This window comes from Symphalangus syndactylus, chromosome 3, assembly GCF_028878055.3.
Source record: "Symphalangus syndactylus isolate Jambi chromosome 3, NHGRI_mSymSyn1-v2.1_pri, whole genome shotgun sequence".
In the NCBI taxonomy this organism is placed as follows: domain Eukaryota; kingdom Metazoa; phylum Chordata; class Mammalia; order Primates; family Hylobatidae; genus Symphalangus; species Symphalangus syndactylus.
Window position 1 is genome coordinate 53,887,409 of NC_072425.2, and position 22,456 is coordinate 53,909,864.

General features: G+C 43.6%; 1 protein-coding gene across 28 annotated transcripts in view; it reads right to left on the reverse strand.

Moving 5' to 3' along the window:
• Positions 1-22,456, reverse strand: part of SYK (spleen associated tyrosine kinase) — a 121,053-nt gene that overhangs the window by 49,631 nt on the left and 48,966 nt on the right. For 19 of the 28 annotated variants that reach the window (XR_010120218.1, XR_008656618.2, XR_010120216.1 and 16 more), the window contains 4 exons: positions 10,966-11,104; positions 8,667-8,745; positions 8,237-8,286; positions 6,135-6,203 (listed from right to left, as the gene is read on the reverse strand). Coding sequence is in view for 22 of the 28 variants with exons in the window: in XM_055271992.2 (XP_055127967.1) it covers positions 6,135-6,203; positions 8,237-8,286; positions 8,667-8,745; positions 10,966-11,104 (337 nt within the window). In the remaining 6 variants the exon portion in view is untranslated. The remainder of the gene's footprint in view (positions 1-6,134; positions 6,204-8,236; positions 8,287-8,666; positions 8,746-10,965; positions 11,105-22,456) is intronic. The other 9 variants (XM_055271995.2, XM_063636915.1, XM_063636919.1 and 6 more) reach the window with 1 other exon arrangement.

The window sequence follows — 22,456 nt, forward strand, 5'->3', positions numbered from 1 at the left end:
GTTGAGTCGCAATTCTATGTATCGATTGACCTTTTCAGTGCCCAAACACTGGCCACGAAGAAATGAGATACTGCCAGATTTTGGAGAAAGTTAAAGAAAGACATTAAGCTTAACATGACAGTCACTTATCTTATGACACACACTAAATCCTCATGTGCCTTATTCATATTACAAGGCGAGAAACCACAAGCAGAATAATGAGGTCACAATGCACCACTACCGCCACTCAGCCATTGTTTCCAAACACCCGGACTTTCTTCTTTCACACGGTCTGCTGAGCAGTTCAGAGGCAGACATTGCTCACCATGGCCCAAGCCCGTTGACGAGGCTAAAGGACATCTGATCTTATCTGTAAAAATGATGTCGATGGGATCCATTTTGTCACAGAGTATCTCAGCACTTTTACTGAACTGAGTAACAGAAGTAACTATGATACATCAAGAATAAAAATAGAATATAAGTTCAAGGAGCGGGAGACATTTATTCACCGCACTCGGAACTGTGCCATGTCCACAAGGACGCTCAATAAAAATGTGTTGAACAAACACATGAATGAATGGATGGGTGAATGAATGAAAATCACTTCTAAAAACTAGGAGATGTGAAGTATAAACTAATGTGCTTTAAAAATTAGCTCTCTCTCAAGCCTGTATGCTAATGAAGAGAAATAAGAATGAATAATTCCAAATGACAATCTATTCTTTTAAACATTTACATATGATTGCAGGACTGTGCTGTGGTTTCACTTCTGATTTATAATATAATTATCCTGCCTCTGGAAAACTGTCCTGACAGAAACTGGGTGATTCCCTAGGCTTTCCATCCTCCTCTTTTGCCCAGTTCTCTCCCGCAATCAATTCTAGGCTGAAAATAGTTTCTTTTTTTTTTAAAAAAAGTCTCTTTCAAGGTTAATATTTACTGTTGTTTCAACTCCTTTGATTTTCCCTGCAGGCAGGCACATTCTGAGATCCAAAGACAAAACTTGAACAGACATGGAATTAAAGGATGTCCTCAGACTAGCCATCACTGGTGAGGAGAGGGACCATCACCCCTTCTTGACATAAGACCTCCTGTCCCTCCCACTGAGGACATTGTCCCGGGGTTGCAGCCTCTCTACCCTCACAGAATGTTCTCCAGACCAGGAGGACTTTCAAATGACTTGTTCCAATTAAACCAGAACGCAATTCCCTGACATATGAATCCTGCAAGGAATAATTTTAAAACAGAGACGGGGTTGTCAAAATATGCTGAAAGGGATACTAGGGTGTCAGGAACGAGTAAGAATTAGTAGCGATGGACACACAGAATCTAAACCCCTGGGCACGAATAATTTATACTCTCACTAGCAGGGTGTTGTTCACCCCTAGTCTATCTTGGCTTATGGACAGGGAAACAGATGGGAGATCTTCCTCAGAAATTAGAACTCCATGTTTATAGCCAAGAAAGCTTGGGGCTTCATTTCCATGCTGCCCAACACAGACCACTATGTGATTATGAGCCTTTTCAGCCAAGTCACAAAGAACCCTCATGTCTTTCAATAACCCCACATCAACTCTCTCCTACCCAGATCCCTGGGCTCCCTGCCCTATCTCTTTCTGGTGACTAACAGGACTTGAGCAAAGAAAGATGCCACAGTTGGAAAAATTTGGAAGAAATGGGAGGTTTCCTATTGAGTCAGTTAAAAGAACAGTAGTTACTTTATGATAAAGATGAAGATGCAAAATCCACGCTTCATCTGTCCCAAAACACTTGGTGAATATGCCACTTAGTAGAACAATAACCAAAACAACCTCTAAAAGAAAATGCTCAGTTAAAAAGAAAAATTTGAGGAGTTTGTAAAGAATGAGAACAGTGGCATAATGATAAATTGTAAAAATACTATTTTTAAAAAACGTAATGACATTTAATTTTAATAAAAAATATATTTCTGGTCTACATTACTATTAACCTTTTATTCTTTATGTTTGCATTTGAGAGATCCATTCTGTCCCAATCAATAAGTGTCATCTGTCCTGCACAGTGAGCAACAAGGTGTAAATGAAATGTTGACCATTCCATTTTCTTCATTTTTGCCAATACTCAGAACAGGCTCAAACCCGCAGCCCACCACTAGATGGCATTAGCCACCTTAGCTTTCTACTTTCCTAAAGAACAACTGATGACTTTTCTTTAAATTTTATAAATTCAGGTAAGGACATCACTCTGCAATAATAAGTCCAGTTATATATTATTATCCCTGATTTCCTATTGGTAAGGTTTAACTGCGAATAGAAAATGTATTTGACAAGTATTCTTTGAGTGCCTATGTTTAAAAGCTGGGGATCCAAAAGTGAACAAAAGAGGAAAAAATTATTGGTCTATGGAACTGATAGGCCCATTCAGAGTTTCCTGCTTCCAGAGTATTGCCAAGTGTCCTAACATCCATTTACTAGATCTTAATATTTACTCCCAGATTCTTGGGCCATTTTCAAATTAGGCAACAGCAGTAATGCAGATGACAATACAGTCATTAGTCATCGCAATAATAGTGACAAAAGAGCCAGTTGGCTTTAGAAATATTGGCTGCAATAAACTAGGTGTGGTTTCCTTTTTTTGGTGGAATTACCCTGGTTCAGCAGACCCCCACAGGCGAGGGCAGACTGTTGGCTGGGGAATAGGCTACTATTAGCCTTGCTCTGAGATCAATGAAGATAACACTGGACCTCTGCAATTACTCTTCTCTTACAGCGAAGATCTAAAATCTGTTCCTTTATAATTATATGAAAACACATTTTCTCAAGGGTCTCGTCTACTAAGGCATTACCAAACAAAAGGGTATGACTTGAGGATGTTTCTTTCTTTTTTCTCTTCCCACTGAGCCCTGTACTTAAATGTAAGTTTTAAAATATTATAATCACCAATGTATGTGTTGGAATAAAACATGAAAAACGGGTTTTAATTGGAAATTCTGGGACACATTTCAGTTTAATCCTCTTAGGGGATGTGCCTTTGAAATGCAAAGCTGAAAAGTTCCCTGGAAGTCTTTTTAGGGATGTTGCTGTTCAATTTCCACCTATTTTCCATAAAAGAAGGATGAGGTTCTGTGCTTAAAGCAGCAGAGAAAGAAATTCCAGGACTAATACTGGGAGGGGTTTAATTCATTTAAAGACTACTAGTTGTATTCTTAAGTTAATTTTGTTTATATTTTATAAGTATGTTACTAATTTCTTTTCTTTTTTTTTTTTTTTTTTTTTTTGAGACAGAGTCTCGCTCTGTTGCCCAGGCTGGAGGGCAGTGGCACGATCTCTGCAATCTCCGCCTCCCAGGCTTAAGTGATTTTCCTGCTTCAGCCTCCTGAGTAGCTGGGATTATAGGCATGTGCCACCACGCCTGGTTAATTTTTGTATTTTTAATAGAGACGAGTTTTCACCATATTGGCCAGGCTAGTCTCGAACTCCTGACCTCAAGTGATCCACCCGCCTCGGCCTCCCAAAGTGCTGGGATTATAGGCGTGAGCCACTGCGCTTGGCAGTGTGCTACTAATTTCTAAAGACAAGTTTAAAATGCATCAGCCTGTTAGTAATTTTATGAAAAATTTAAATTGTCCGATTCATAATCATCTTCAAATTGAAACATACTTTTCATTAACTATCTAGATGCTATAGGTAATTCAAGTTCTAACATGTATTTTTTGTGCCTGAATTATTAAAACAACTATTTATGCTGAGCAAATTAACAAGTTCAAGAAAGTTATCTCTTAGCTAACATGATGGGACATTTGACATAATTCTCACAATTCTTTTCTCATGACTGATTACATAACGGAAAGTTCCCCATGTGTTTGTGAAAATATACATATTAGCTCTAAAATATTTCTGATAAGCAATTAAAATATTTTTAATCTATAGCTTAAACCATACATCCTTGATCTTTTAAAAATTATCTGTCAATATTTTTGGCCTTATATACGTGTCATCATTAGTAACACTTATTCCCAGTTTCTTATTTCTATAAAAAAATTCAATGTATACTTTACAGTTCTTATAAACTTAAATAGAAAGCAAACTTTTTGTTTTTTTGCCAGAAAGGTATTTTCACAATATTAATCAGATTAATTACTCTCTACTATTTAATTTTCTGTTTTAAAATATTGATTAAAATTTTTTAACAGGTTCAAACTTAAAAAGATACAACAGAGTTTACAATGAAAAGTGGGATTTCTTAACATTCCCATCTCTTACTCCAGAGGCAACCAGCATTGCCAGTATCCTCTGTATTTTTCTAGGATACTCTATATGGTATCAACACATTCTGTATATCTGTATGTGTATGTGTGTGTGCATGACATTGTCTTTTACAGTTAAAATTATATTTTGAAAACAATTCTAGATCTCAGCTGCCTCCCATAGTAGCAATTTTACTGTAACCAATTTCATTTGTTTTCCACTGATAGGCATTTAAATTATTATCAGACTTTGTCAATTACACAGCTTTGGAAAAAACACCTTCACATGTACATGATTTCACATAAATGCAAGAATATCTGTACGTACTTAGAAATAAAATTGCAGAGCCTTTCTTACAGATTGCATCATTTCAGACTTCCCCAAGGAAGAGTGAAAGTGCTTATCTACCATGGCTTTACTACAGTGTTATCAAGCTTTTAAAATTTGGATCAGTTTCATAGGTGGACACAGTTAAGCACCATAGTTTTAACTTGCATTTCTCTTCTCATGAAGTAAAACAACATTTCATATGTTTAAGAATTATTTATATTTGCTTTACTATAAACTACTACTGATATTCCCTGCCAATTATCCTAGTAGACAGTTAATATTTTTCTTAATGATTTATAGAATCTCTTTGTATATTAAAGCTATTAACCTATGTGTCAGCATTAATGCTACTTACTCTCAGTTTCTCATTTCTCTTTTGATGATGTTATGGTTTTTATCTACACATATATTTGTTTATTTTTAGGTGGTCACTGATATTTTCTTCAACTTTTTTCCAACATGTTCTCCTGTAGTCTAAAGATGCGCTAAAACTTATTTTCTAGGTATTTCTTTAGCCACTGTGAGTAATCTGTGGGGGTGTTTTGCCTTGGATAAACATGAAAAACAGACATAGTTATTTTATTCAAGTGTAAAATATACCTTTTCTTCCTCTCAAACACTGCATTAAATCTTTCTGTTCTATGGTCAACATGACTGAGAACATGATGAGTAAACCTGGAAAGTTACTACTAAATAAAATCTCAGGGGTTTTATGTCTTTTATTTCTGTTGTTTCTAGTAAATACTTTAGGCAATCTAATTCATGAGTGGATGCTCAATTGTATGCTAAAATGTCTGTAAAAACACCAATTAATATGAAAATAAAAAGAATTACTGATAAAAGAATCAATTTTACCCGACTGATAATAAAAGTAGAATGAAAAAAAAGCAATTCAAACACATTATATATACATATTTTGGGGGAAGGAATAAATGAGTCATTATAAATAAAAGTCATGAAAAAGAACTTATTTTTATTTTCCCTCAAAATCCAATAATAGAACAAAACATGGAAATCAATGAGATGTCAACATTACTGCCTCAAAAAGAAAACTGGTTTTTCTAGTCCTCAGATTACACCTCTTCTTTACATGTCACATTTGCAGTTCTGTGTTAGACGTCTAAGCCATAATGAAGTTACCATGCACTGCCTGACCTCACTGTGCAGTGCACCTCACAAAACCTTGGCATTCCCTCTGTCACAACGTAACTTACATAATCAATTACCAGAACACTGCAACACGTGAGTCTGGCCACCAAAAAGTAAGTGGGCCATCTTTGAAAAGATTTTCCGACATGATAATTAGCTATGACAGATGACGCCAACTGAAATGACTTTAAAATGATGCTTGAGCACAGAAAGCATGCTCACACTGATGGACTTCCAGCTGACAGACTGAGGACCCACATGAAAAGCACATGATGTACCTGGGGCGCGGCTGCCCAGGAATGGCAGGTGTGAGCAAGGGCTAAGAGGCCTGGAAGCAGAGTGGCAAGAGATGGGGGGCAGCGCACACGCAGGGCAGGCTGGGCGGGCGGGAGCTGAGTGCGGGTTGGTCCTACCACTTAGTTGGACAGCAAGCAAGGGATGCTTTAGCACCTTTCTGTGGCCAGGCTTTGGGAAGGAGTATGATTTGATTCTTGAGATTATTCCACCCGCTGACCAAGTCTAGAAACCACAACGGCAAAGAGGAACAGTAAATGTTTCAGAAAACAAATACAGGATCCCTTCCATGACATGCTACTTAAACTTGCTTCTATAATCGCACCACTAACCCCCTCCTGCCCCTGCCAATGAAATCTACCAAGGGCAACACCTGATCATTGGGAAGGTTTCTGGAAGGGCCTGCCACTTGGGGAGAAGGATCTAGAAATATATTTGGGAAACATGTTCCACTGAAGGCTACAAAATTAGAGCTGTTACATTCACTAGCTCGTGCTTCATGTGGAATTATTAAGTCGCAAGCTTAAGACAAACCACACTAAAGAAACTACAAGTAGATCTGAGTGCTCAGTTGTGTTGCTTATTCATGGTGGGTGCTGGATCCATGGTGGAAAACTTTGTGGAAATTAATTGAGTTGTACACACAGGGCCTCTGCATTTTTTTTCGTATGTTTTTTACCAGTCAATTAAAAAGTTATTCCAAAATATCTAACTTCTTGTAGCCATTGGGTGATGATGGCTAAACACAGGGCTTGACATTCTTTTAGGAGTTCTCAGCCCTAAGCCCTCATCCATCTGAAGGGTGTATGGATCTGTCTCATGGAGCCTATAATATTAAGGTAGAGTTGCCAGGCCTGTGAGCCCTGTAAAGGGCAAAATAAAGTCACACTTCCATAAAGGCATTACATTTTGATCCCAAAGTTCACTGGTATTTTAGCAAATTCATGTTCCCTGCATTTGATAACAAGTGCTGCCCCTGGACGACCTCCCCTGTTTCAACCTGGGCTCAGCTCCTGGGCAGCCAATTGTGCCTACTGGAGGCAGGATGTATATTTGGCTTTCCGCAGATTTTGTTTTTCAAGGGTTAGCAGGCAAAAAGTGAGGTGCAGAGGGCACACTTCACAGATGGCATTAAAGGGCATAAAAAGTCCACATGGGCCGGGCGTGGTGGCTCACGCCTGTAATCCCAGCACTTTGGGAGGCCGAGGGGGTGGATCACAAGGTAAGGAGATCGAGACCATCCTGGCTAACATGGTGAAACCCTGTCTCTACTAAAAATACAAAAAAATTAGCCGGGCGTGGTGGCAGGCGCCTGTAGTCCCAGCTACTCGCAAGGCTGAGGCAGGAGAATGGCGTGAACCCAGGAGGCGGAGCGTGCAGTGAGCGGAGATTGCACCACTGCACTCCAGCCTGGGCGACACAGCGAGACTTCATCTCAAAAAAAAAAAAGTCCATATGAAGCCCCAAGAAAAGAGCGGGAAAATAATTCATGCTTAGAGCGTAAATCTGTACCTGACCTCCTAACAGGCAGGAGGGAAGAGAGATCTGGGGTCCTGTGAATTACACATGTGTGTTAACATAGACGGCTCAAGGATGAAGTTAAAAAATATGTTCCCATTTCTCAAATATTGCAAGAGGCCTACTTCTGATTTAATATTGGGTTTCATTCGCATTGTGTATATTCTCCAAAAATGAAGAGAATTTCATCTAGTCAAGAAGTTAAGAAAATGTGGCTAGGCAGAGTGTGGTGGCTCATGCCTGTAATCCCAGCACTTTGGGAGGTTGAAGCAGGAGGATAACTTGAGGCCAGAAATTTGAGACCAGCCTGACCAAAATGGCAAAACCTAATCTCTACTAAAAAATACAAAAATTAGCCAGGTGTGATGGCAGGCACCTGTAATCCCAGCTATTTGGGAGGCTGAGGCATGAGAGTGGCTTGAACCTGGGAGGCAAAGGTTGCAGTGAGCTGTGATTGCACCACTGCACTACAGTCAGGGTGACAGAGTGAGACTCCATCTCCAAAAAAAAAAAAAAAAAAAAAAAAGAAAAAGAAAAAAAGAAAAGAAAATGTGGCTAGTTTATCACTAATAGGAGGCTGATTCTGCCTAACACTCACTAGCAATCCCAGCTCATCACAGAGTATGTTTTGAAGGGCAATCAAAATATCAATGCCCACTACTCCTGCTAGCTAAAACATGCTTTTCATTTGTGAAATATGCAACAGCTTCTCATTCAGTGGTATTCCTAGTGACACTTACCGCAGGATGGGAACCTGGAAGTTGTGGACGGCCTCCAAAATTAACATTTCCTGGTTAGAGAGAGCATGGACAATTACTGCTCTATCTGTGGAAACCACTTCCTTCCCCTCCCCACTGCAGATCAATCAATGAGATCAGGATGTGCTGCTGCTTGAGAAGTGAGCACGCTTTCTGCAGGTACTTCTTTCGACACTCTTTTACTTTTTCCCGCATGCAATGAAGACAAATAAATTACAATTTTTTTAAAGTTAAAGCAACTGGCTATTTTTTGATTCATGATATACCAAATTGGAGTGCTCTGATATCATTATTAATCAACCCATAAAAAGAAGTCCTCATCCACCCCAAATCTGCAATCAGCTAAGTCTAAAATGAGGCTGATTGTCACTGATACCTCAAACGCTGAGACTCCAGTGTCTTGGGAACTCACCCTGTGTGCCGATTTTTTGACATGGGACAGTAAGAACTCTTAACAAACCATCTGCTTTATAAGAATAATGCTCAACTAGCTGAAAGAGAAAAAAGTAAGAAAGTGGTAAATACCAAGGTCAGGAAATAGACAAATAGTGACTGAGAGCTGCCGACTGACTGTTGGGCTTTCAAAGTGGCCCCAAGGCATGTAAATGCTTTTATGTGCTTAAGTCCACTCCACAAGGGTGGCTGGGGAAGTGGGCCCACAGCTAGGGATCCCCCTTCTTGGGCTATGGGAAGCAAATTTTTTCTGTAAAGGGCCAGAAAGTGGTATTTTAGATTTTTGTGGGCCTCATACCATATCTGTGTCCTTTGTTTATTTATTTATCTAAAACAATACCTTTAACAGCATACAAACCATTCTCTTCAGGGACTACACAGAAACAGGCTGAGGGCCAGAGTTGGTCTGTGGGTTTGCAGATCCCTGGTCTACAGTAAAGACTATTGAAACAGGGTATTACGGCAATCACCAACTCTCCGTGAAATAGCACTGGGGCCCTGGAGTTGGGTAGGGTACAGAAGTACCTTACAATGCTGTCAAGAAAAATCAATGAAATCATGCATGGGAAATTGGAATGTATTGCTGGCATTTTTGACGTAGTTTCCTAAACACAGTGCCTAGAAAATATACAATGAGGAATATTTAATTAGGGATGAATGCTATGATCTACCAGGGGAATCAATAAAAATAGTAAAGATTCTTGGGAAGGACATTCTCAATAATTAGAGATGCTTAACACTGTGGTGAGTGCTCAGCCTTTGAAACGGTGAGAGAACGCCACACACATAAAACGCCCTTTCAGGAGAAGGTGAATGAATGGCTGTTTATAAGTGATGGGGCCTGGGACCTTGGAGCATTAAGCTGGCATAGAGGACTCCAAGTGCCTTTGCATTCCAGAAGGCCACATTCCCTACTCACCTCCCTGATGCGCTTTGGGGCTTTGAGTGTAGAAAGGTTAAATACTGTTTCAAATAAATATCGTTAAAAGAAAGAAGCCTGTGGTTGATGATGAGACATGGCAATGAACCACAAAAGCAAAAGACAATGTAAATGTTGTGACTAACATTTTTTAATATGATCATATCCAGCATTCAAAAAAGGAGTACTTTTTTTTTCCAATTACAGCACTAGAAAGCAAATCACATTTGGAAGTAGTAACTTTAAATGCTTTAAAGGGGCTAAGGCTCTGTAGTCTCAGTTTTTGAAAAGACAAGATTTTGAGTTGAGTCCTTTCCTCAACATTGACTGCATGTGTGGCCCCAGCTGGGCTTGGGTGAGGACATTTGAACACTCCCTGGTTATGCCCCTCACCCACACGTGTTCAAGGTAGCTGGTGCTGTGGGGAAGTGGGGGGTGGCAGAGTCGGTTGGCTTTCTCCCTGTTTCTGAACCTACTACAGTTTATAGGATGCTCTGCTAAGATGATGCATGAAGTACTGTTACTGTTATTTCCTTCATCATTAGCCAGTGTAGCTGTGATGCAAAACTAAGACAAGCAATCTGTGCTCACTGCGATTCAGGGAAAGCAGTGATGAGCATTATTTTAGTGCTCATTAGTGCCTAAGGAACTTCCAAATTGTGAGTTGTTTCAGGGTTTGCTAGTAGCTGGGTCAGGAATAAGCACTTTTTAGACCAGGGCTGTGGCAATCAGTATAAGCAGCAGCCTGAAGCCCAGGGAGTATGCTTCCTAAATTTAGGATGTGCTTCCTATGAGGAGGGCACCTGACATTTGCTGTCTAATTCAGCCTCTCACACCACCAACAAAGGCCTGCTTAGCTGTTCCTAGGCTTCCTTCCCCGGGCATCCATTCCTCTATTTTGTGTGTCTTTGTCTGAAAGGCTGTTCTGGGCTCTAGTTAGAATATTCTAGGAAGAAATATTTTCTAGCTCTCCAAAGAGACTGTCTTGTTAAACTCTGAACACAACCCTGCACGTACATCACCTTGTGGCACTGAGGGCTGAGTGGTCCTGAACAAGCCATGGAACCTTCGTTCACCTCACATGATGGCCTCTGGACCAGTGCTTCTCAAACACAGAAGCCACCTGGAGGCTGAAAGTGGGGTCTGATGGGCAGGTGGGGCAGGGGCCCAGGTGTGGTCCAGGTGTGTGTTTCTCATGAGCTCCAGGGCTGCTGCTGGCCTGGGGACCACAATGTGGGCAGTGGGTGGTCCAGTTCCTCTCGTGTCTAAGAGTCCATGGGACAAGAAGCCCCACGTGCCCTGTACTCTACCCAAAAGGTAGGGAGAGGAGGCCGGGTACCTGCCAGAGTGTGTCGAACTTCTTTCCCTCAGGGATGGAGAGCTTCCCTGTCTTGTCTTTGTCAATGCGATAGTGCAGCACCTTCCCTTCGTGCAGCAGGCACAGGGCGTAGGAGCCGTTGTTGTCTCTGGCTCGGATCCTAGAAGAAAGGATGGAACTGCATCATCCCCAGGCCTGCCAGTCCCCAGGTGGGACCCTGGGAGGAAGCACCCTGGCCTGAATGGTCAGCAGCCGCTCTCTGGGGCCTGTCACCCAGCAAGGCAGCTGGAGGGCAGAGTCTGGAGCCTCAGGGTCAAGGGCTTTGCTCAACCCGTGAAGGCCCAGTTTACCACTCAGGGATGATGCCAGTGGGCAAGTTTGCAACAAAGAAATGCTAGCAGGTTGGTGATGAATGGACCATGGCTAAGCTCTAGCAGGGCCCAGGAGCTCTGGGCGGTGGTCAGGAGAGCCTGGTGCTCGGTAGCAGTGACGCTGCTCAGGGTGATGAGCACGGGGGCTCCATGGGCCCTGATTATCTGTGGAGCCCTGTGGACTCACCTTTCTTCACCAGAGCCTGCATTTGGGTCAGATCCAAGATGGACAGCTCCACCACCTAGCTTGGAGTATGGGCGGGGGTGTTTGGTGGGCATTTTAACCAGCCATTTTCTGGACCAGAGCTGGAGGGATATGGAAGCTTCCATCCCCCAGGCCTTCCTCAGTCCCTCCCATGCTCCCACAGGAAAGGGAGGCAGGGCTGGACTTCCACGCTCCCAATGCAGGAAAGGGAGGCAGGGCTGGACTTCAAACACTTTCAAATGATGATATTGTCGGGTAACACCCCCAGGAGAAGAAAATGACATCCACTGTGGGGCGACGAGACAGAGCTGAAGCCAGAGCTGTGCTGGCCGTGCTGAGCAGCCAAGGCTCTGTCTTCATGGTCATGCTAGGCGACCCTCAGAACAACCCCCTGCCCTGGGTCCTGGTGAACAGAGACGCAGGAGTCTGATGCCAGGCAGGGAACAACACCCCCACTGCAGTGCATGCCACGTGAGGCTTCTGACTCATGGGGAGGTGAGAGATCCCCTGGAAGACCTGAAGGACTCGGGGAGTTCGAGGTCCTGGTGGAGGCTGAAAAGGCACGAAATGGGTGCAAATCCCCCAGTTTAGCTTCGTAGTCACACACACAGCCCCATTCTCCCCTCTCCACAGCTGCAGCTCTTTGGATCATGAGATCTTAGGTTCTGAGGGTGAGTCATGAAGTCCCAGGAAGCCTCTTTGGTCCCTGCATTTTCTAAAATGTGGAAGCTGAGGTCCAAAATTGTTAAGCTGCGTGCCCAAATGCACTGTACTTGGGGCAGAGTTCAAGTGTGCCCAACTGCCTTGGGACATCTGGGTACTGGGGAAATTTCTGATGCCTCCTCCTGGTTGCAAGAGGTCAGATACACGGCCACAGGGAGAGTTGAGATGGCCTTCAGAACCGGACATGGCCATGCTTTCCTGTCCCTTGCCATGGAGACTCATATCAAAAAGCTAACCCAAGACTTGAAAGCTGAACGATGGCATGGGAGGAGTGAAATTCAGAATAAGTGTCTTTTCTAGTGGTGCTTGGCCATGCACAGCACCCCACAGCTCAGGGCAGCTGGCCAGGGTACAGGACACACATCTAGGTTCTCTGTGGCCTCAGCAGGTAGCTGTGCTGAAACCTCCCCACTGTGAGAACAGCCTCTTCCTCCCAAACCAACCAAGTCGCCAGCGCCCAAGGTGTGAGCTCCCTTTCACAGCCACATGGCCAATTACGGCCAGCAGTTGGTGACTTTTAAATACAACACAACACAACAAAAAACCACACGGTAATCTTTTCATATAAAGGGAGAACTGAGTCTGTTTTATAGGGAAAGTATCTTATAAAGTGAGACTATTTATGTTTATTCTATACATATCAGTGGCTTATAGTTTGAGGGTATAGAGAGCTATCCAAATACCACAGCAGTAAGAGAGGATTCATATGCCTATAAAAGTTGGCCTTGAAAGAATGGTGACAATATGCCACTCCAAAGTATTTCCTATAATTTAATCTTTTATGTCTGTGACCTCAAGGTCATGGAGATAATACATGGGATCTGAACCAGGTGCAGTGGCACACACCTGTAATCCTAGCACTTTGGGAGGCCTAGGCAGGAGGATTACTTGAGTCCAGGAGGTCAAAGCTACAGTGAGCCAAGACTGCACCACGGCACTCCAGCCTGGGCAACAGAGTGAGATGCCATCTCTACAAAAAAAAAAAAAAAAAAAGATAGTAGTAATAAATGGGATCTGAACTCTGGTTTCTGAATCCACGTCCAGTCTGCTGTACTCCATCTTGCCGTATGTCTTGATTGACATTTTCTTGTTAAAAACTGAGACGGACAAGCACAGGTTGCCCTGAGAGATGACGCCATCAACCTCATTAGGCATCTGGCAAATACGAATGAAGACCACAGGGAAGTACCATTCCACGCTCTTCAGACTGGTGGAAGTTAGAAAGATCATTCTAAGTGCTACTGAGAGTGGGGAGCAGCAGGGCCCCTCCTACGTTGCTTGTGGGAGCACAAATGGGCTCACCTACTTTGGAAAACAATTTGGAACAGTCTCCTGAAACTGAACTTATTCATTCACAGACCTCATGAATGAGCAATTCCACCCCTAGGTGTATGAAATGTGTGCACTATGCACCCCAGGGCTACTTACAGCAGCTTCATCTGTGCTTATCAAAAACTGCACACAACCTAAGTATTAACTGACCACAGAGCAAGTGAATTGTAGGAATTCACACAACACAGTATTCTAAAGCAATAAAATGAGCAAATGGTAGCTATACAAAGCACAGATGAGTCTCACAAACATAAAACACACTCCATGCTTCCATATACACAAAGTCCCCAAACAGGCAAAAACCACCTGTTTTATCTAGTGATGTACACCTAGGTGGTAAAACTGAAAAAACAAACAAATGGAAAATAACAACAAAAAAGCAAGGGCGTGATGAACACAAGAGTTCAGGAGGTGGTGCCTCCCAGGAGGCCAGCTGTACAGATGGGTATGAGTGTGTGAGGGCGGAGGGGTCTCCTGCAATGCTGGGTGCATTTCATTTCTTTACTGGGTTGTGTTTGCTTGATAATCATTCATTAAGTTGTACCTATTTAGTTATGCACTCTTATGTGTTTGCTTTATATTTCACAATAAAAGCAGTATAAAAAGAGAGCTGGTACCAGGAGAAAATAGAGAGCAACCTAGAGGAAACAGAAAGTGCCCTTTGCTTTGGAACAAGCAGTTTCTGCAAAGACCCCACTTCCTTGAGGCTCTTCAAGAGGACAGGTTCTGCAGGCGATCCCCTCTCTTCCTGTGCTCCACCAAGCAGCCCTGGCCAGTCCCGGCAACAGGTAACTGGAAGGTACAGGTAGTGACCATGGACCTGTGGCCTGGGCAGCCCCCTGTGGCAGGTGGCAGGAAACAAGAGCAGGGAAAGGAAACCCACAGGCCCAGCATCTGTAGGTGGCAAAGACCAGAAGGCTTGCAACATTAACCACCAGCAACTGTGAGGTATCTGCTGGCTGCAGGCAGATCCTGGACCAGGTTATTTTTAATTTAACATAGGAGACAAACTGATTTGGAAGCCTTGCTCCTCCTCTTGGCTGTGTCCTGTTACTGAGAGCTTTGCCCTGGTGGTGGCATCAGCACACCCACCCAGGCTTATGGCTCTACAGACACCCAGAGAGGGCGTGCACACAGGCAAGGCTCCCGGCTCCTCTCTGGTTTGCTGCCTTCCGCCTTCAGGGTCAACCGGCCTCAGGCTGTTCACAGAAGCCTTTGAATATTTACAAAATATTTTTTCCCAGTAATTGTCTTGGGAGGAGTAAGTTAACACATTTGTGTTTTGCTATTGCAAAGCCTGAGATTTCCAGGGCTTGAGCTTGAGATGATGCTGAGAAGCTGTTCTAACTGTTCTTGAGATAGTCCTTGGCCTGTGGCATATCTACTTTCCCAGGGTAGGCAGCCTTGGCCTCTGGGGTGAGCAGGCCTTGTGCCTCACAGACACTGGAGCACTATGCAAAGGTGAGGCATGTTGACTCTGCTGGGGCATGGCCTAGAAGGGCTGGACTCCTCTACTCTCCTGCACCCTCCTGGGGAAGAGAGAATATACAGAGGTGATGCCCAGGCACCAAGGGGAAAGTGAGGATCCAAGAAGTAGTGAGACACTCAAGGTGGCCTCCCCAGGGCTACTGGGACACTGCCTGTATCTGCTGTAGACAGAACAGAAAAGCCAGGCACATTCCAGCCCACTAGGTGTTCTCATTCTCCCCTGCCATTTTTTTTTCCATGGCAGAGTAGAGCATCACCGGGTCTGTTGCCAGACTCACACAAGGGGAAGGAAGATGCCTGGGACTGGCTGTGTGCTTTAGATGTGCAAAGGATGAATGCTCACTGTGGCTAAGGTTGGCTGCGCAGAGGGACAGAGGGGGCCTGTGCTGGGTTGGGTGGGCAGTCCTCACTCAGAGCCATCTCCCAGCAATGGTTTCTCAAGGAGAGCTGGGAGAGGGGAACAGGAGGATGTGGGAGCAAATGAGGTTCTGAACAGTGTGTATGTCAGTAAGAGGCAAGAGAAATGCCAGCTTTACTGATCCATGAAAGATATAGATAATGCAACTTCTGAGTGCTTCTGCCTTGCGCCATAGCACTACTGAAGCACATGTGCATTCCACACGAACAAGAGCAAGATCAGTACACAATCCCTATCTGAGGCCAAACCAAGCTGTTTTAACACACCTGTGGTTTAAAACATTTTATTACAAATGCCCTCTCATTCTCTCCCTCTGCTTTAGTTCCTGAAGGTGGAACTATTTAACACATCTTGTCTTCCAGCTTCAAGGAGACTTTGATCAGCATCAGTGAAGTGATATTGACACCAGCCCACAACTCTCTTTGAACTTTTAACTTCAGAGAGGTCATGACTCTTTATGATGACCTAGGTCTGCAAAACCACATGTGTCAAATAAAATGGCATACTTTGATCAATTACGGCAGCACACGAGAGCACTGATGGAACAGAGTTTTTGTTGTGGCAAAGGAGGCTCATGATAGCCTAACACAGTCTCATTCATCAATGAACAAGGAAAAGATTTTTCCTAAGCCACAAATTCACTTTTGAAATTGAACTATAGGACAAAAAGTGAGTTGAAACTTGAACAGCAAAAAGTGAGTGGCAAATGAGAGCAATTAAAGTGGGTTTGGCCAAAGGGCCAATGCCAATATCAGCACAGCAGTGGACAGGGACAGAATCTTAGGCCAGCAGCACAGTGAGCACCTGCATGAGGGATTCCCACCTTAAAGCAAGGACCTGTGAAGAGGAAATCCCCTTCAACTCTGGAGGAAAGCGTTCCCAGCATCGAATACTCAGGATTCCCACAGATTAATGTCAATCAAGCACAAGCTCAGAAAGATCACTGAAAACATAAGGAAGCATGAGTTATGAGAATAGGGGTAGGGAGGGAAAGAGAGAGAGATTTACATCTTCCGAAAGTTTCAGTAGTAGAATAATCAGATATAGAATATAAACTATGAAATGTTTAACAAAAAAAAATGGAACCATGGAAATTAGCAACCAATAAGATACTCTAAAAATGCCCCAGAAATATTTGAAAAAACAAACAAACTAATAGAACTGCTAGAAATTTTCTAAAAAATGTAATTGAGAAAAAAATCAGTGAATGAGCATAAGAGCAGATTGAACACAAATGACGGAAAAATTAGTGCACTGCAAGACTAATTCAATCATGTTACTCATAGCACAAGACACAGAAAAGGCAACGGAAAATAAAAAATATAAAGGATGAATTGAGAAGGTCAAACTATGTTTATTAAGAGTCTCTGAAGGAAGAAATGGTAAGAACAACAGAGAGCAATATTTGAAGAAAAAAATAGCAAGATGTTTTTCAGAACTGATGAAAGAAAATAATTCATGGATGTAGGAAACACAGACATGAGAACCACTGGCTTAGCTTTATACACGTTACTTCATTCATCTCCATAATGACTCAGATAAAACATCAGTTTCCCCATTTTATTACTGAGGAAACAGAGGCGCAGAGAGCAAAATTAAGTTGTCCAAATCACAGAGCTATTAAGTGGCAGGGCCTATCTGACTCATGGCCTGAATTTCTTTACTATCTAACTTAAGTTTCTACAAATAGAGGCATTTTCAAAGTTAACTTTATAGGAACCAGTCCAATAATACACTATTTGGGCATTTTGCAGGAATTGCAACTGCAAATATAGTTATAGACCCTCCAATGAACTATGAAAATCTCAAATGATCATAGTTGTTAATCTAGCCCAGGTAGGTAACAGGTATCTCAAACAGGCTCACACCATATCCCCAGATCAGCAGCATCAGCATCATTTGAGAACTTGGCAGGAGTGCAAATGGCTGAGTCCTTACGCAGACCTGTGAATTAAAAACTCAGGGGATGGGATGCAGAAATCTGTGCTTTTGCCAGCCCTCCAGATGGTTCTTTCTTTTTCTCTGTCTCTGTCTCTGTCTCTCTGTCTCTCTGTCTCTCTCACACACACACACACACACACACACACACACACACACACACACGTTCACTCACTAGCTCATTTATGCATCTTAAGTTACGGGCTCCACGGGTGGCCCTGCAGGATAAACCAATGAACAATAAGAATAGACAGTCCAGAGAAGTTTTGCACCCCATTTTTTTATGCAGCCGGGGATTAGAAGATGCAGTGATTCTGGCTCTCTAAGGAAAAGGTTTGTGTCCACCAGAATCAGGGGTGTGCAAATCAGAGCCATACAGCCCTCGTCCAGGAGCAGGCCCTGGGTGGGACCCAGCTTGGGGACACCAGATAACATACCTGTCACCTTGAACAGGGGAACAACACCTCTCACCAATGCCCATACCCTTCGCCTCCCCTCCCCAGCATGTGGCTTGCATGGCAGGTGACACCTTGCTTTGGAAACAGGTGTTATTAATCCTTTGCAGTGCAAGTGGGACTCAGTATAAGGGAGTCAAAAATTTATTCACGTATATCCCATTTCTCTGAGAAATTTGAGACAGTTCCTAAGGACATACACTTTAGTATTCTATATGACCAAGAAACAAACCTAAATTAGCATAAACCATGGAGAATAGACGCAGTACTTTAAGTTGGGCTCCACAGGTTGTGCACAGGTCCACAGATGATATGCAGCTGTGGTTCTCAAGTGTGTGTGTGTGTGTGTGTGTGTGTGTGAGAGAGAGAGAGGCAGGGTGGGGAGGAAGAAGTGAGGGGATGGGAGTGTGTGCAGACATGAGGGAAAGGAAGGGGAGAAGAGAGGTAGAGATAACGAGTGTGTCATACTGCACCTGGAACTTGGCTAGTACAAAAGGGATGAGTCAAAGATTACACTGTTTATTTCTTCTCAAAAGGGACAGGGGAAGGAAGGTCAGGTCCTTCCTTCAGCTGAATTTCAGCTGCAGAGCATATAAGAACAAGCCACATGGGGATTCGATGGTGGCATAGGGGCTGGGGAGGGGTGGCTACCAAGGCCTCTGAGGGCAAACTGCACTTGCAGTTGGTCCCTGCTCTGAGGGCTTTCTGCGCTTTTTATCTTGTCGTGCATGCTTGGAACAAGGGCTTCCTGGGGATTGTTTTAACTAATGTACTAAAGAGCTGTCATGGAAAGGAGCACTTCTAGGGTCCCAAGAGATCATGTACAGCAACTGTGGCCTGAGTGGAGTACATCAGGCCCACTTAGCCGCAGGGGACAGTGATGTTCTTGCAACTTTAGGACCCACCAAGCCTGTAGGCTTCCCATCCTCCTCACTCACTCTTCAACATGCATGCCTCTCAGATCGCTGAGGCTCACAACCTCCTGGGCTTCCTCTCTGACTCAGTTTCTCTCCAGACATCTGCAAACTACTGCGCCTGATCACAGCCCAGCTCTCCAGGTGCCTCTCCTGCTGTGAGCTGTCAGAGCAGCCGCCCCTGCTCCATGCTGCACACTTGGGGCAGCTGAGCAGTCAGGGTCTCTCTCAACACCTCATAGTGTGGCCTGGGGCAGCCACATGCCACTCCCTCCACCACCCAGCCAGTCTGCCACCATCCAGGAAAATTCTGCTACCATCCATAGAATCTCAGGGCACCAGAATGGTCTCAGGGCACCACGTGACCATGACATGGCACTGCCTCCTGGGGCTCAGACTGGGGCTCTGGAGATGCCCAGGCTCCTGCACGCCCACTCGGCATCCACCACTTCACTTCCCTCCCTCTCCTGCAGGCATCCAGGCCTGCCCTGGCCACCACATCCATGCTATCCCCTGAATCTCTTGCTGCCCTGCTCTTTTGTTGCATCTGCCTGGTGAGGTGTCAAGCTCTGCCAAATCCAGTCAGCCCACTTGCTCTGAAGGCCACTTCCCAATTCCTACAATTAGCGACACACTAGATGATAGTGCAGCCTGGGCATCTGAGACAGGCCCAAGGAACCATACTGTCCCTCCTCCTATCCAAGTAGTGGCCCCCATTTAAGTTAGCAGCCAGAATGTTCCTTTACCCAGAGAGATTTTTCCCACCAAGACAATGTTCTAGGTGCTGGGTTGCACTCGTGAAGGCAACAGCCCAATCTCTGCCCTTGTGCATCCAGAGCAAGTGGGGGTAGGGACAATAAACAAGGAAATGAAAACAAAATCAAGATCATGCTGGGTAGGCCCAGTGTCATGGTGGAGGGGACCTGTTGCCATGCATTGCAGTCTTTGCAGCACGTCAGCTTGCATTTGTCATCTTTCCCCTGCAGTCAAGGCGAGGGCAGGGACTAAGGTCTGACTTATTCCTCATAGTTTCCAACTCCTATCACAACGCCTGCTGCATGTCTGGTTGAAAACATGCCTATTTTGTTGAATGAATGACTAATTTTGTAACTTTTTTTTTTTTTTAACACAGTACATTTCTAAAGTCAGAAGGTAGAAACTGTAGTTAAAATGGCATTGGTGACTTACTGGTTGGATGACTCCGTCCATAAATCTGAAATACTACCTTTTATTTTTAACAGTAATCGAGCTATTTGGAGAGCAGCCACTTATGTGTCTTAAAGGTCACCTTGAACTTGTTTTTGGCTTTGTAAGATTTACAAGGACTCTTAGCCAAAAACAATAAAATATTTACTTGGATACTAAACACAAAGAAAACAATACTTCCATCTTTAAAATTTTGCTTGGCATGGACTTTTTAGAGCATTTCCATTCTAAGATCATTTATAAGATGAAATGAAGGCCACATCCCATTACATTTTAGCAGAGTGATGTGTGTGGGAGAATTGGCTGTGCACAACAGCAATAAACCACATTGTGTGAACCAAGTGGATGAGGGTCAGAGATGAGTTGATCACAGCCTCCTCCAGACCAAGAGGAGCCCAGCAATGTGACTGCACGGCCTTAGGTTTTGTACAGATTGTAAAAGATATTTTAGTCACAGCCAGGGAAGATCACTCTGTTCTACTTTAACTTCCCCTCCCAAATTTGACAAGGATTCTAAAAATGTACATGATATTACTAATAGTGAAGTGTGAACCTAGAGGAAGGAGTGAATAGTCTCTTTTTCTATATATAGACAAATATATTATTAAATTATTGTTGAACTAAGATGCAGTCAAACACAGTGAATTGAAGGACATGGAGGAAATAAAAGGTGTTATAGAGACATGTCAGGCAGTTCATTAAAATATTACATTATCTTTTCTAAATTTTGTATGCTTTTAGTATTGACTAGTCTTTAAAAAATTCTAGTTTATTGAATTTTTTTCCTTAGTCCAAAAAATACATTCTATTGTATGCCTAATTTTATATTTTTTCAAAAATAAGAGGGTCTTCAAATTGTATATGCTTCGGACCCCTCAATCCTGGATCCTCCCTTTTGGGGAAGGGATATATAATTTTTGGAAAGTAAGCTTTGTTTCCTTTTTCTAACGAATTCATTTTTCACAGACAGCTGTGACAAGCTTCTCAAAATAGCAAACTGTGCTGTCATACAAGGCTTCTGGGGGCAGGGGATCTCCTTCCCCACTCAGCCCCTCTCCCATGCCTTGGTCCCTGATGTCACCAACGAGGCAGCACTCTGACCCTCACCCACCAAACGTGAGCTGGAGGACTCCCCCTCCAGTGCTCGCTTCTGGCCAGCTAGACCCCAGACAAGGGCAGGGCTGCTATAGCAAAGGCCAGGTGATGAACATCACCTCCAGAAACGCCACAGGTGGCTGTGAGGGACAACCACTGACCCACACTGCCCAGCCCCTCCACAAAGAGCTTCTGTTTATATTCATTATTCTTCAAGCACATGTGCAAAGGCCCTGTAACTACCTTATCAAAGTCACTCCTGAATGGTGTGGGTAAGCTGTGTGGACAGGACACAAGAGAGGGGAAAGCTGATGGACGCCTCTGTGTGTTCTGAGATTTCACATGGACATGCCCTGGTGCTGCATCTTGCATGGGGAATAGGGAGGGGCCTGTGGTTGTGGAGGTGGATTTGGTTGCTGGCTGCTGTTTCTGCTTAGCCCCAGGCAACATCAGGGATCTGGTTTTGCCTTCCTGCCTTGGACAAGCTCCTCCACACCCGAGTTCTTGTTTGAAAAACAAGAAGTTTAGCCCCCTTAAGTGGTAAATGCCCTCTGGCTCAGGTGTACTGTCACTGCAAGTGGATTTCACATTAGTTCCTGAGGAGAGAAAACTGGGATCTGAGTTGGACAGCATCTTCCAGACGTAATCTGCTTCTATCATCTGCATTTTTAACTGCATTACCAAGGATTTATAATCAGATTTAGATCTCCAAAATATGCTGCCTTACCCTCAGTGTTTTCAAGGTCTGTTTGAGCAAAGGCATTTTGTGATGGCCATGGAGGTGCATGTGTTTCAGGAATTCTTTTTTTTTTTTTTCTTTTCACCTTTTAGTCCAATTCTTATCAATGCTGCTTTCCATGTAAAGTGATTCTCAGGCTGAAATGCTGGCATCTGAATGGTGGAGACAGCATATTGGTACTCATGATGAACGCGTGAAGAGTAATCGTTGGGATTTTATTTACCCGTATTATCCACCAAATTAGTAAAATCTTCTTGATTAGTTTATGGCTTGCAACGTAAAAATAAACTTCCAACACCCTCTGTGAAATAATAATAATAATAATAATAATAATAATATATTTTTTTAGACGGAGTCTTGCTCTGTTGCCCAGGCTGGAGTGCAGTGGCACGATCTTGGCTCACTGCAACCTCCACCTCCCGGGTTCAAGCGATTCTCCTGCCTCAGCCTCCCGAGTAGCTGGGACTACAGGCACGTGCCACTACGCTCAGCTAATTTTTGTACTGTTAGTAGAGACGGGGTTTCACCATGTTGGCCAGGATGGTCTTGATCTCTTGACCTTGTGATCGCCTGCCTCAGCCTCCCAAAGTGCTGGGATTACAGGCATGAGCCACCGTGCCCAGCTGAA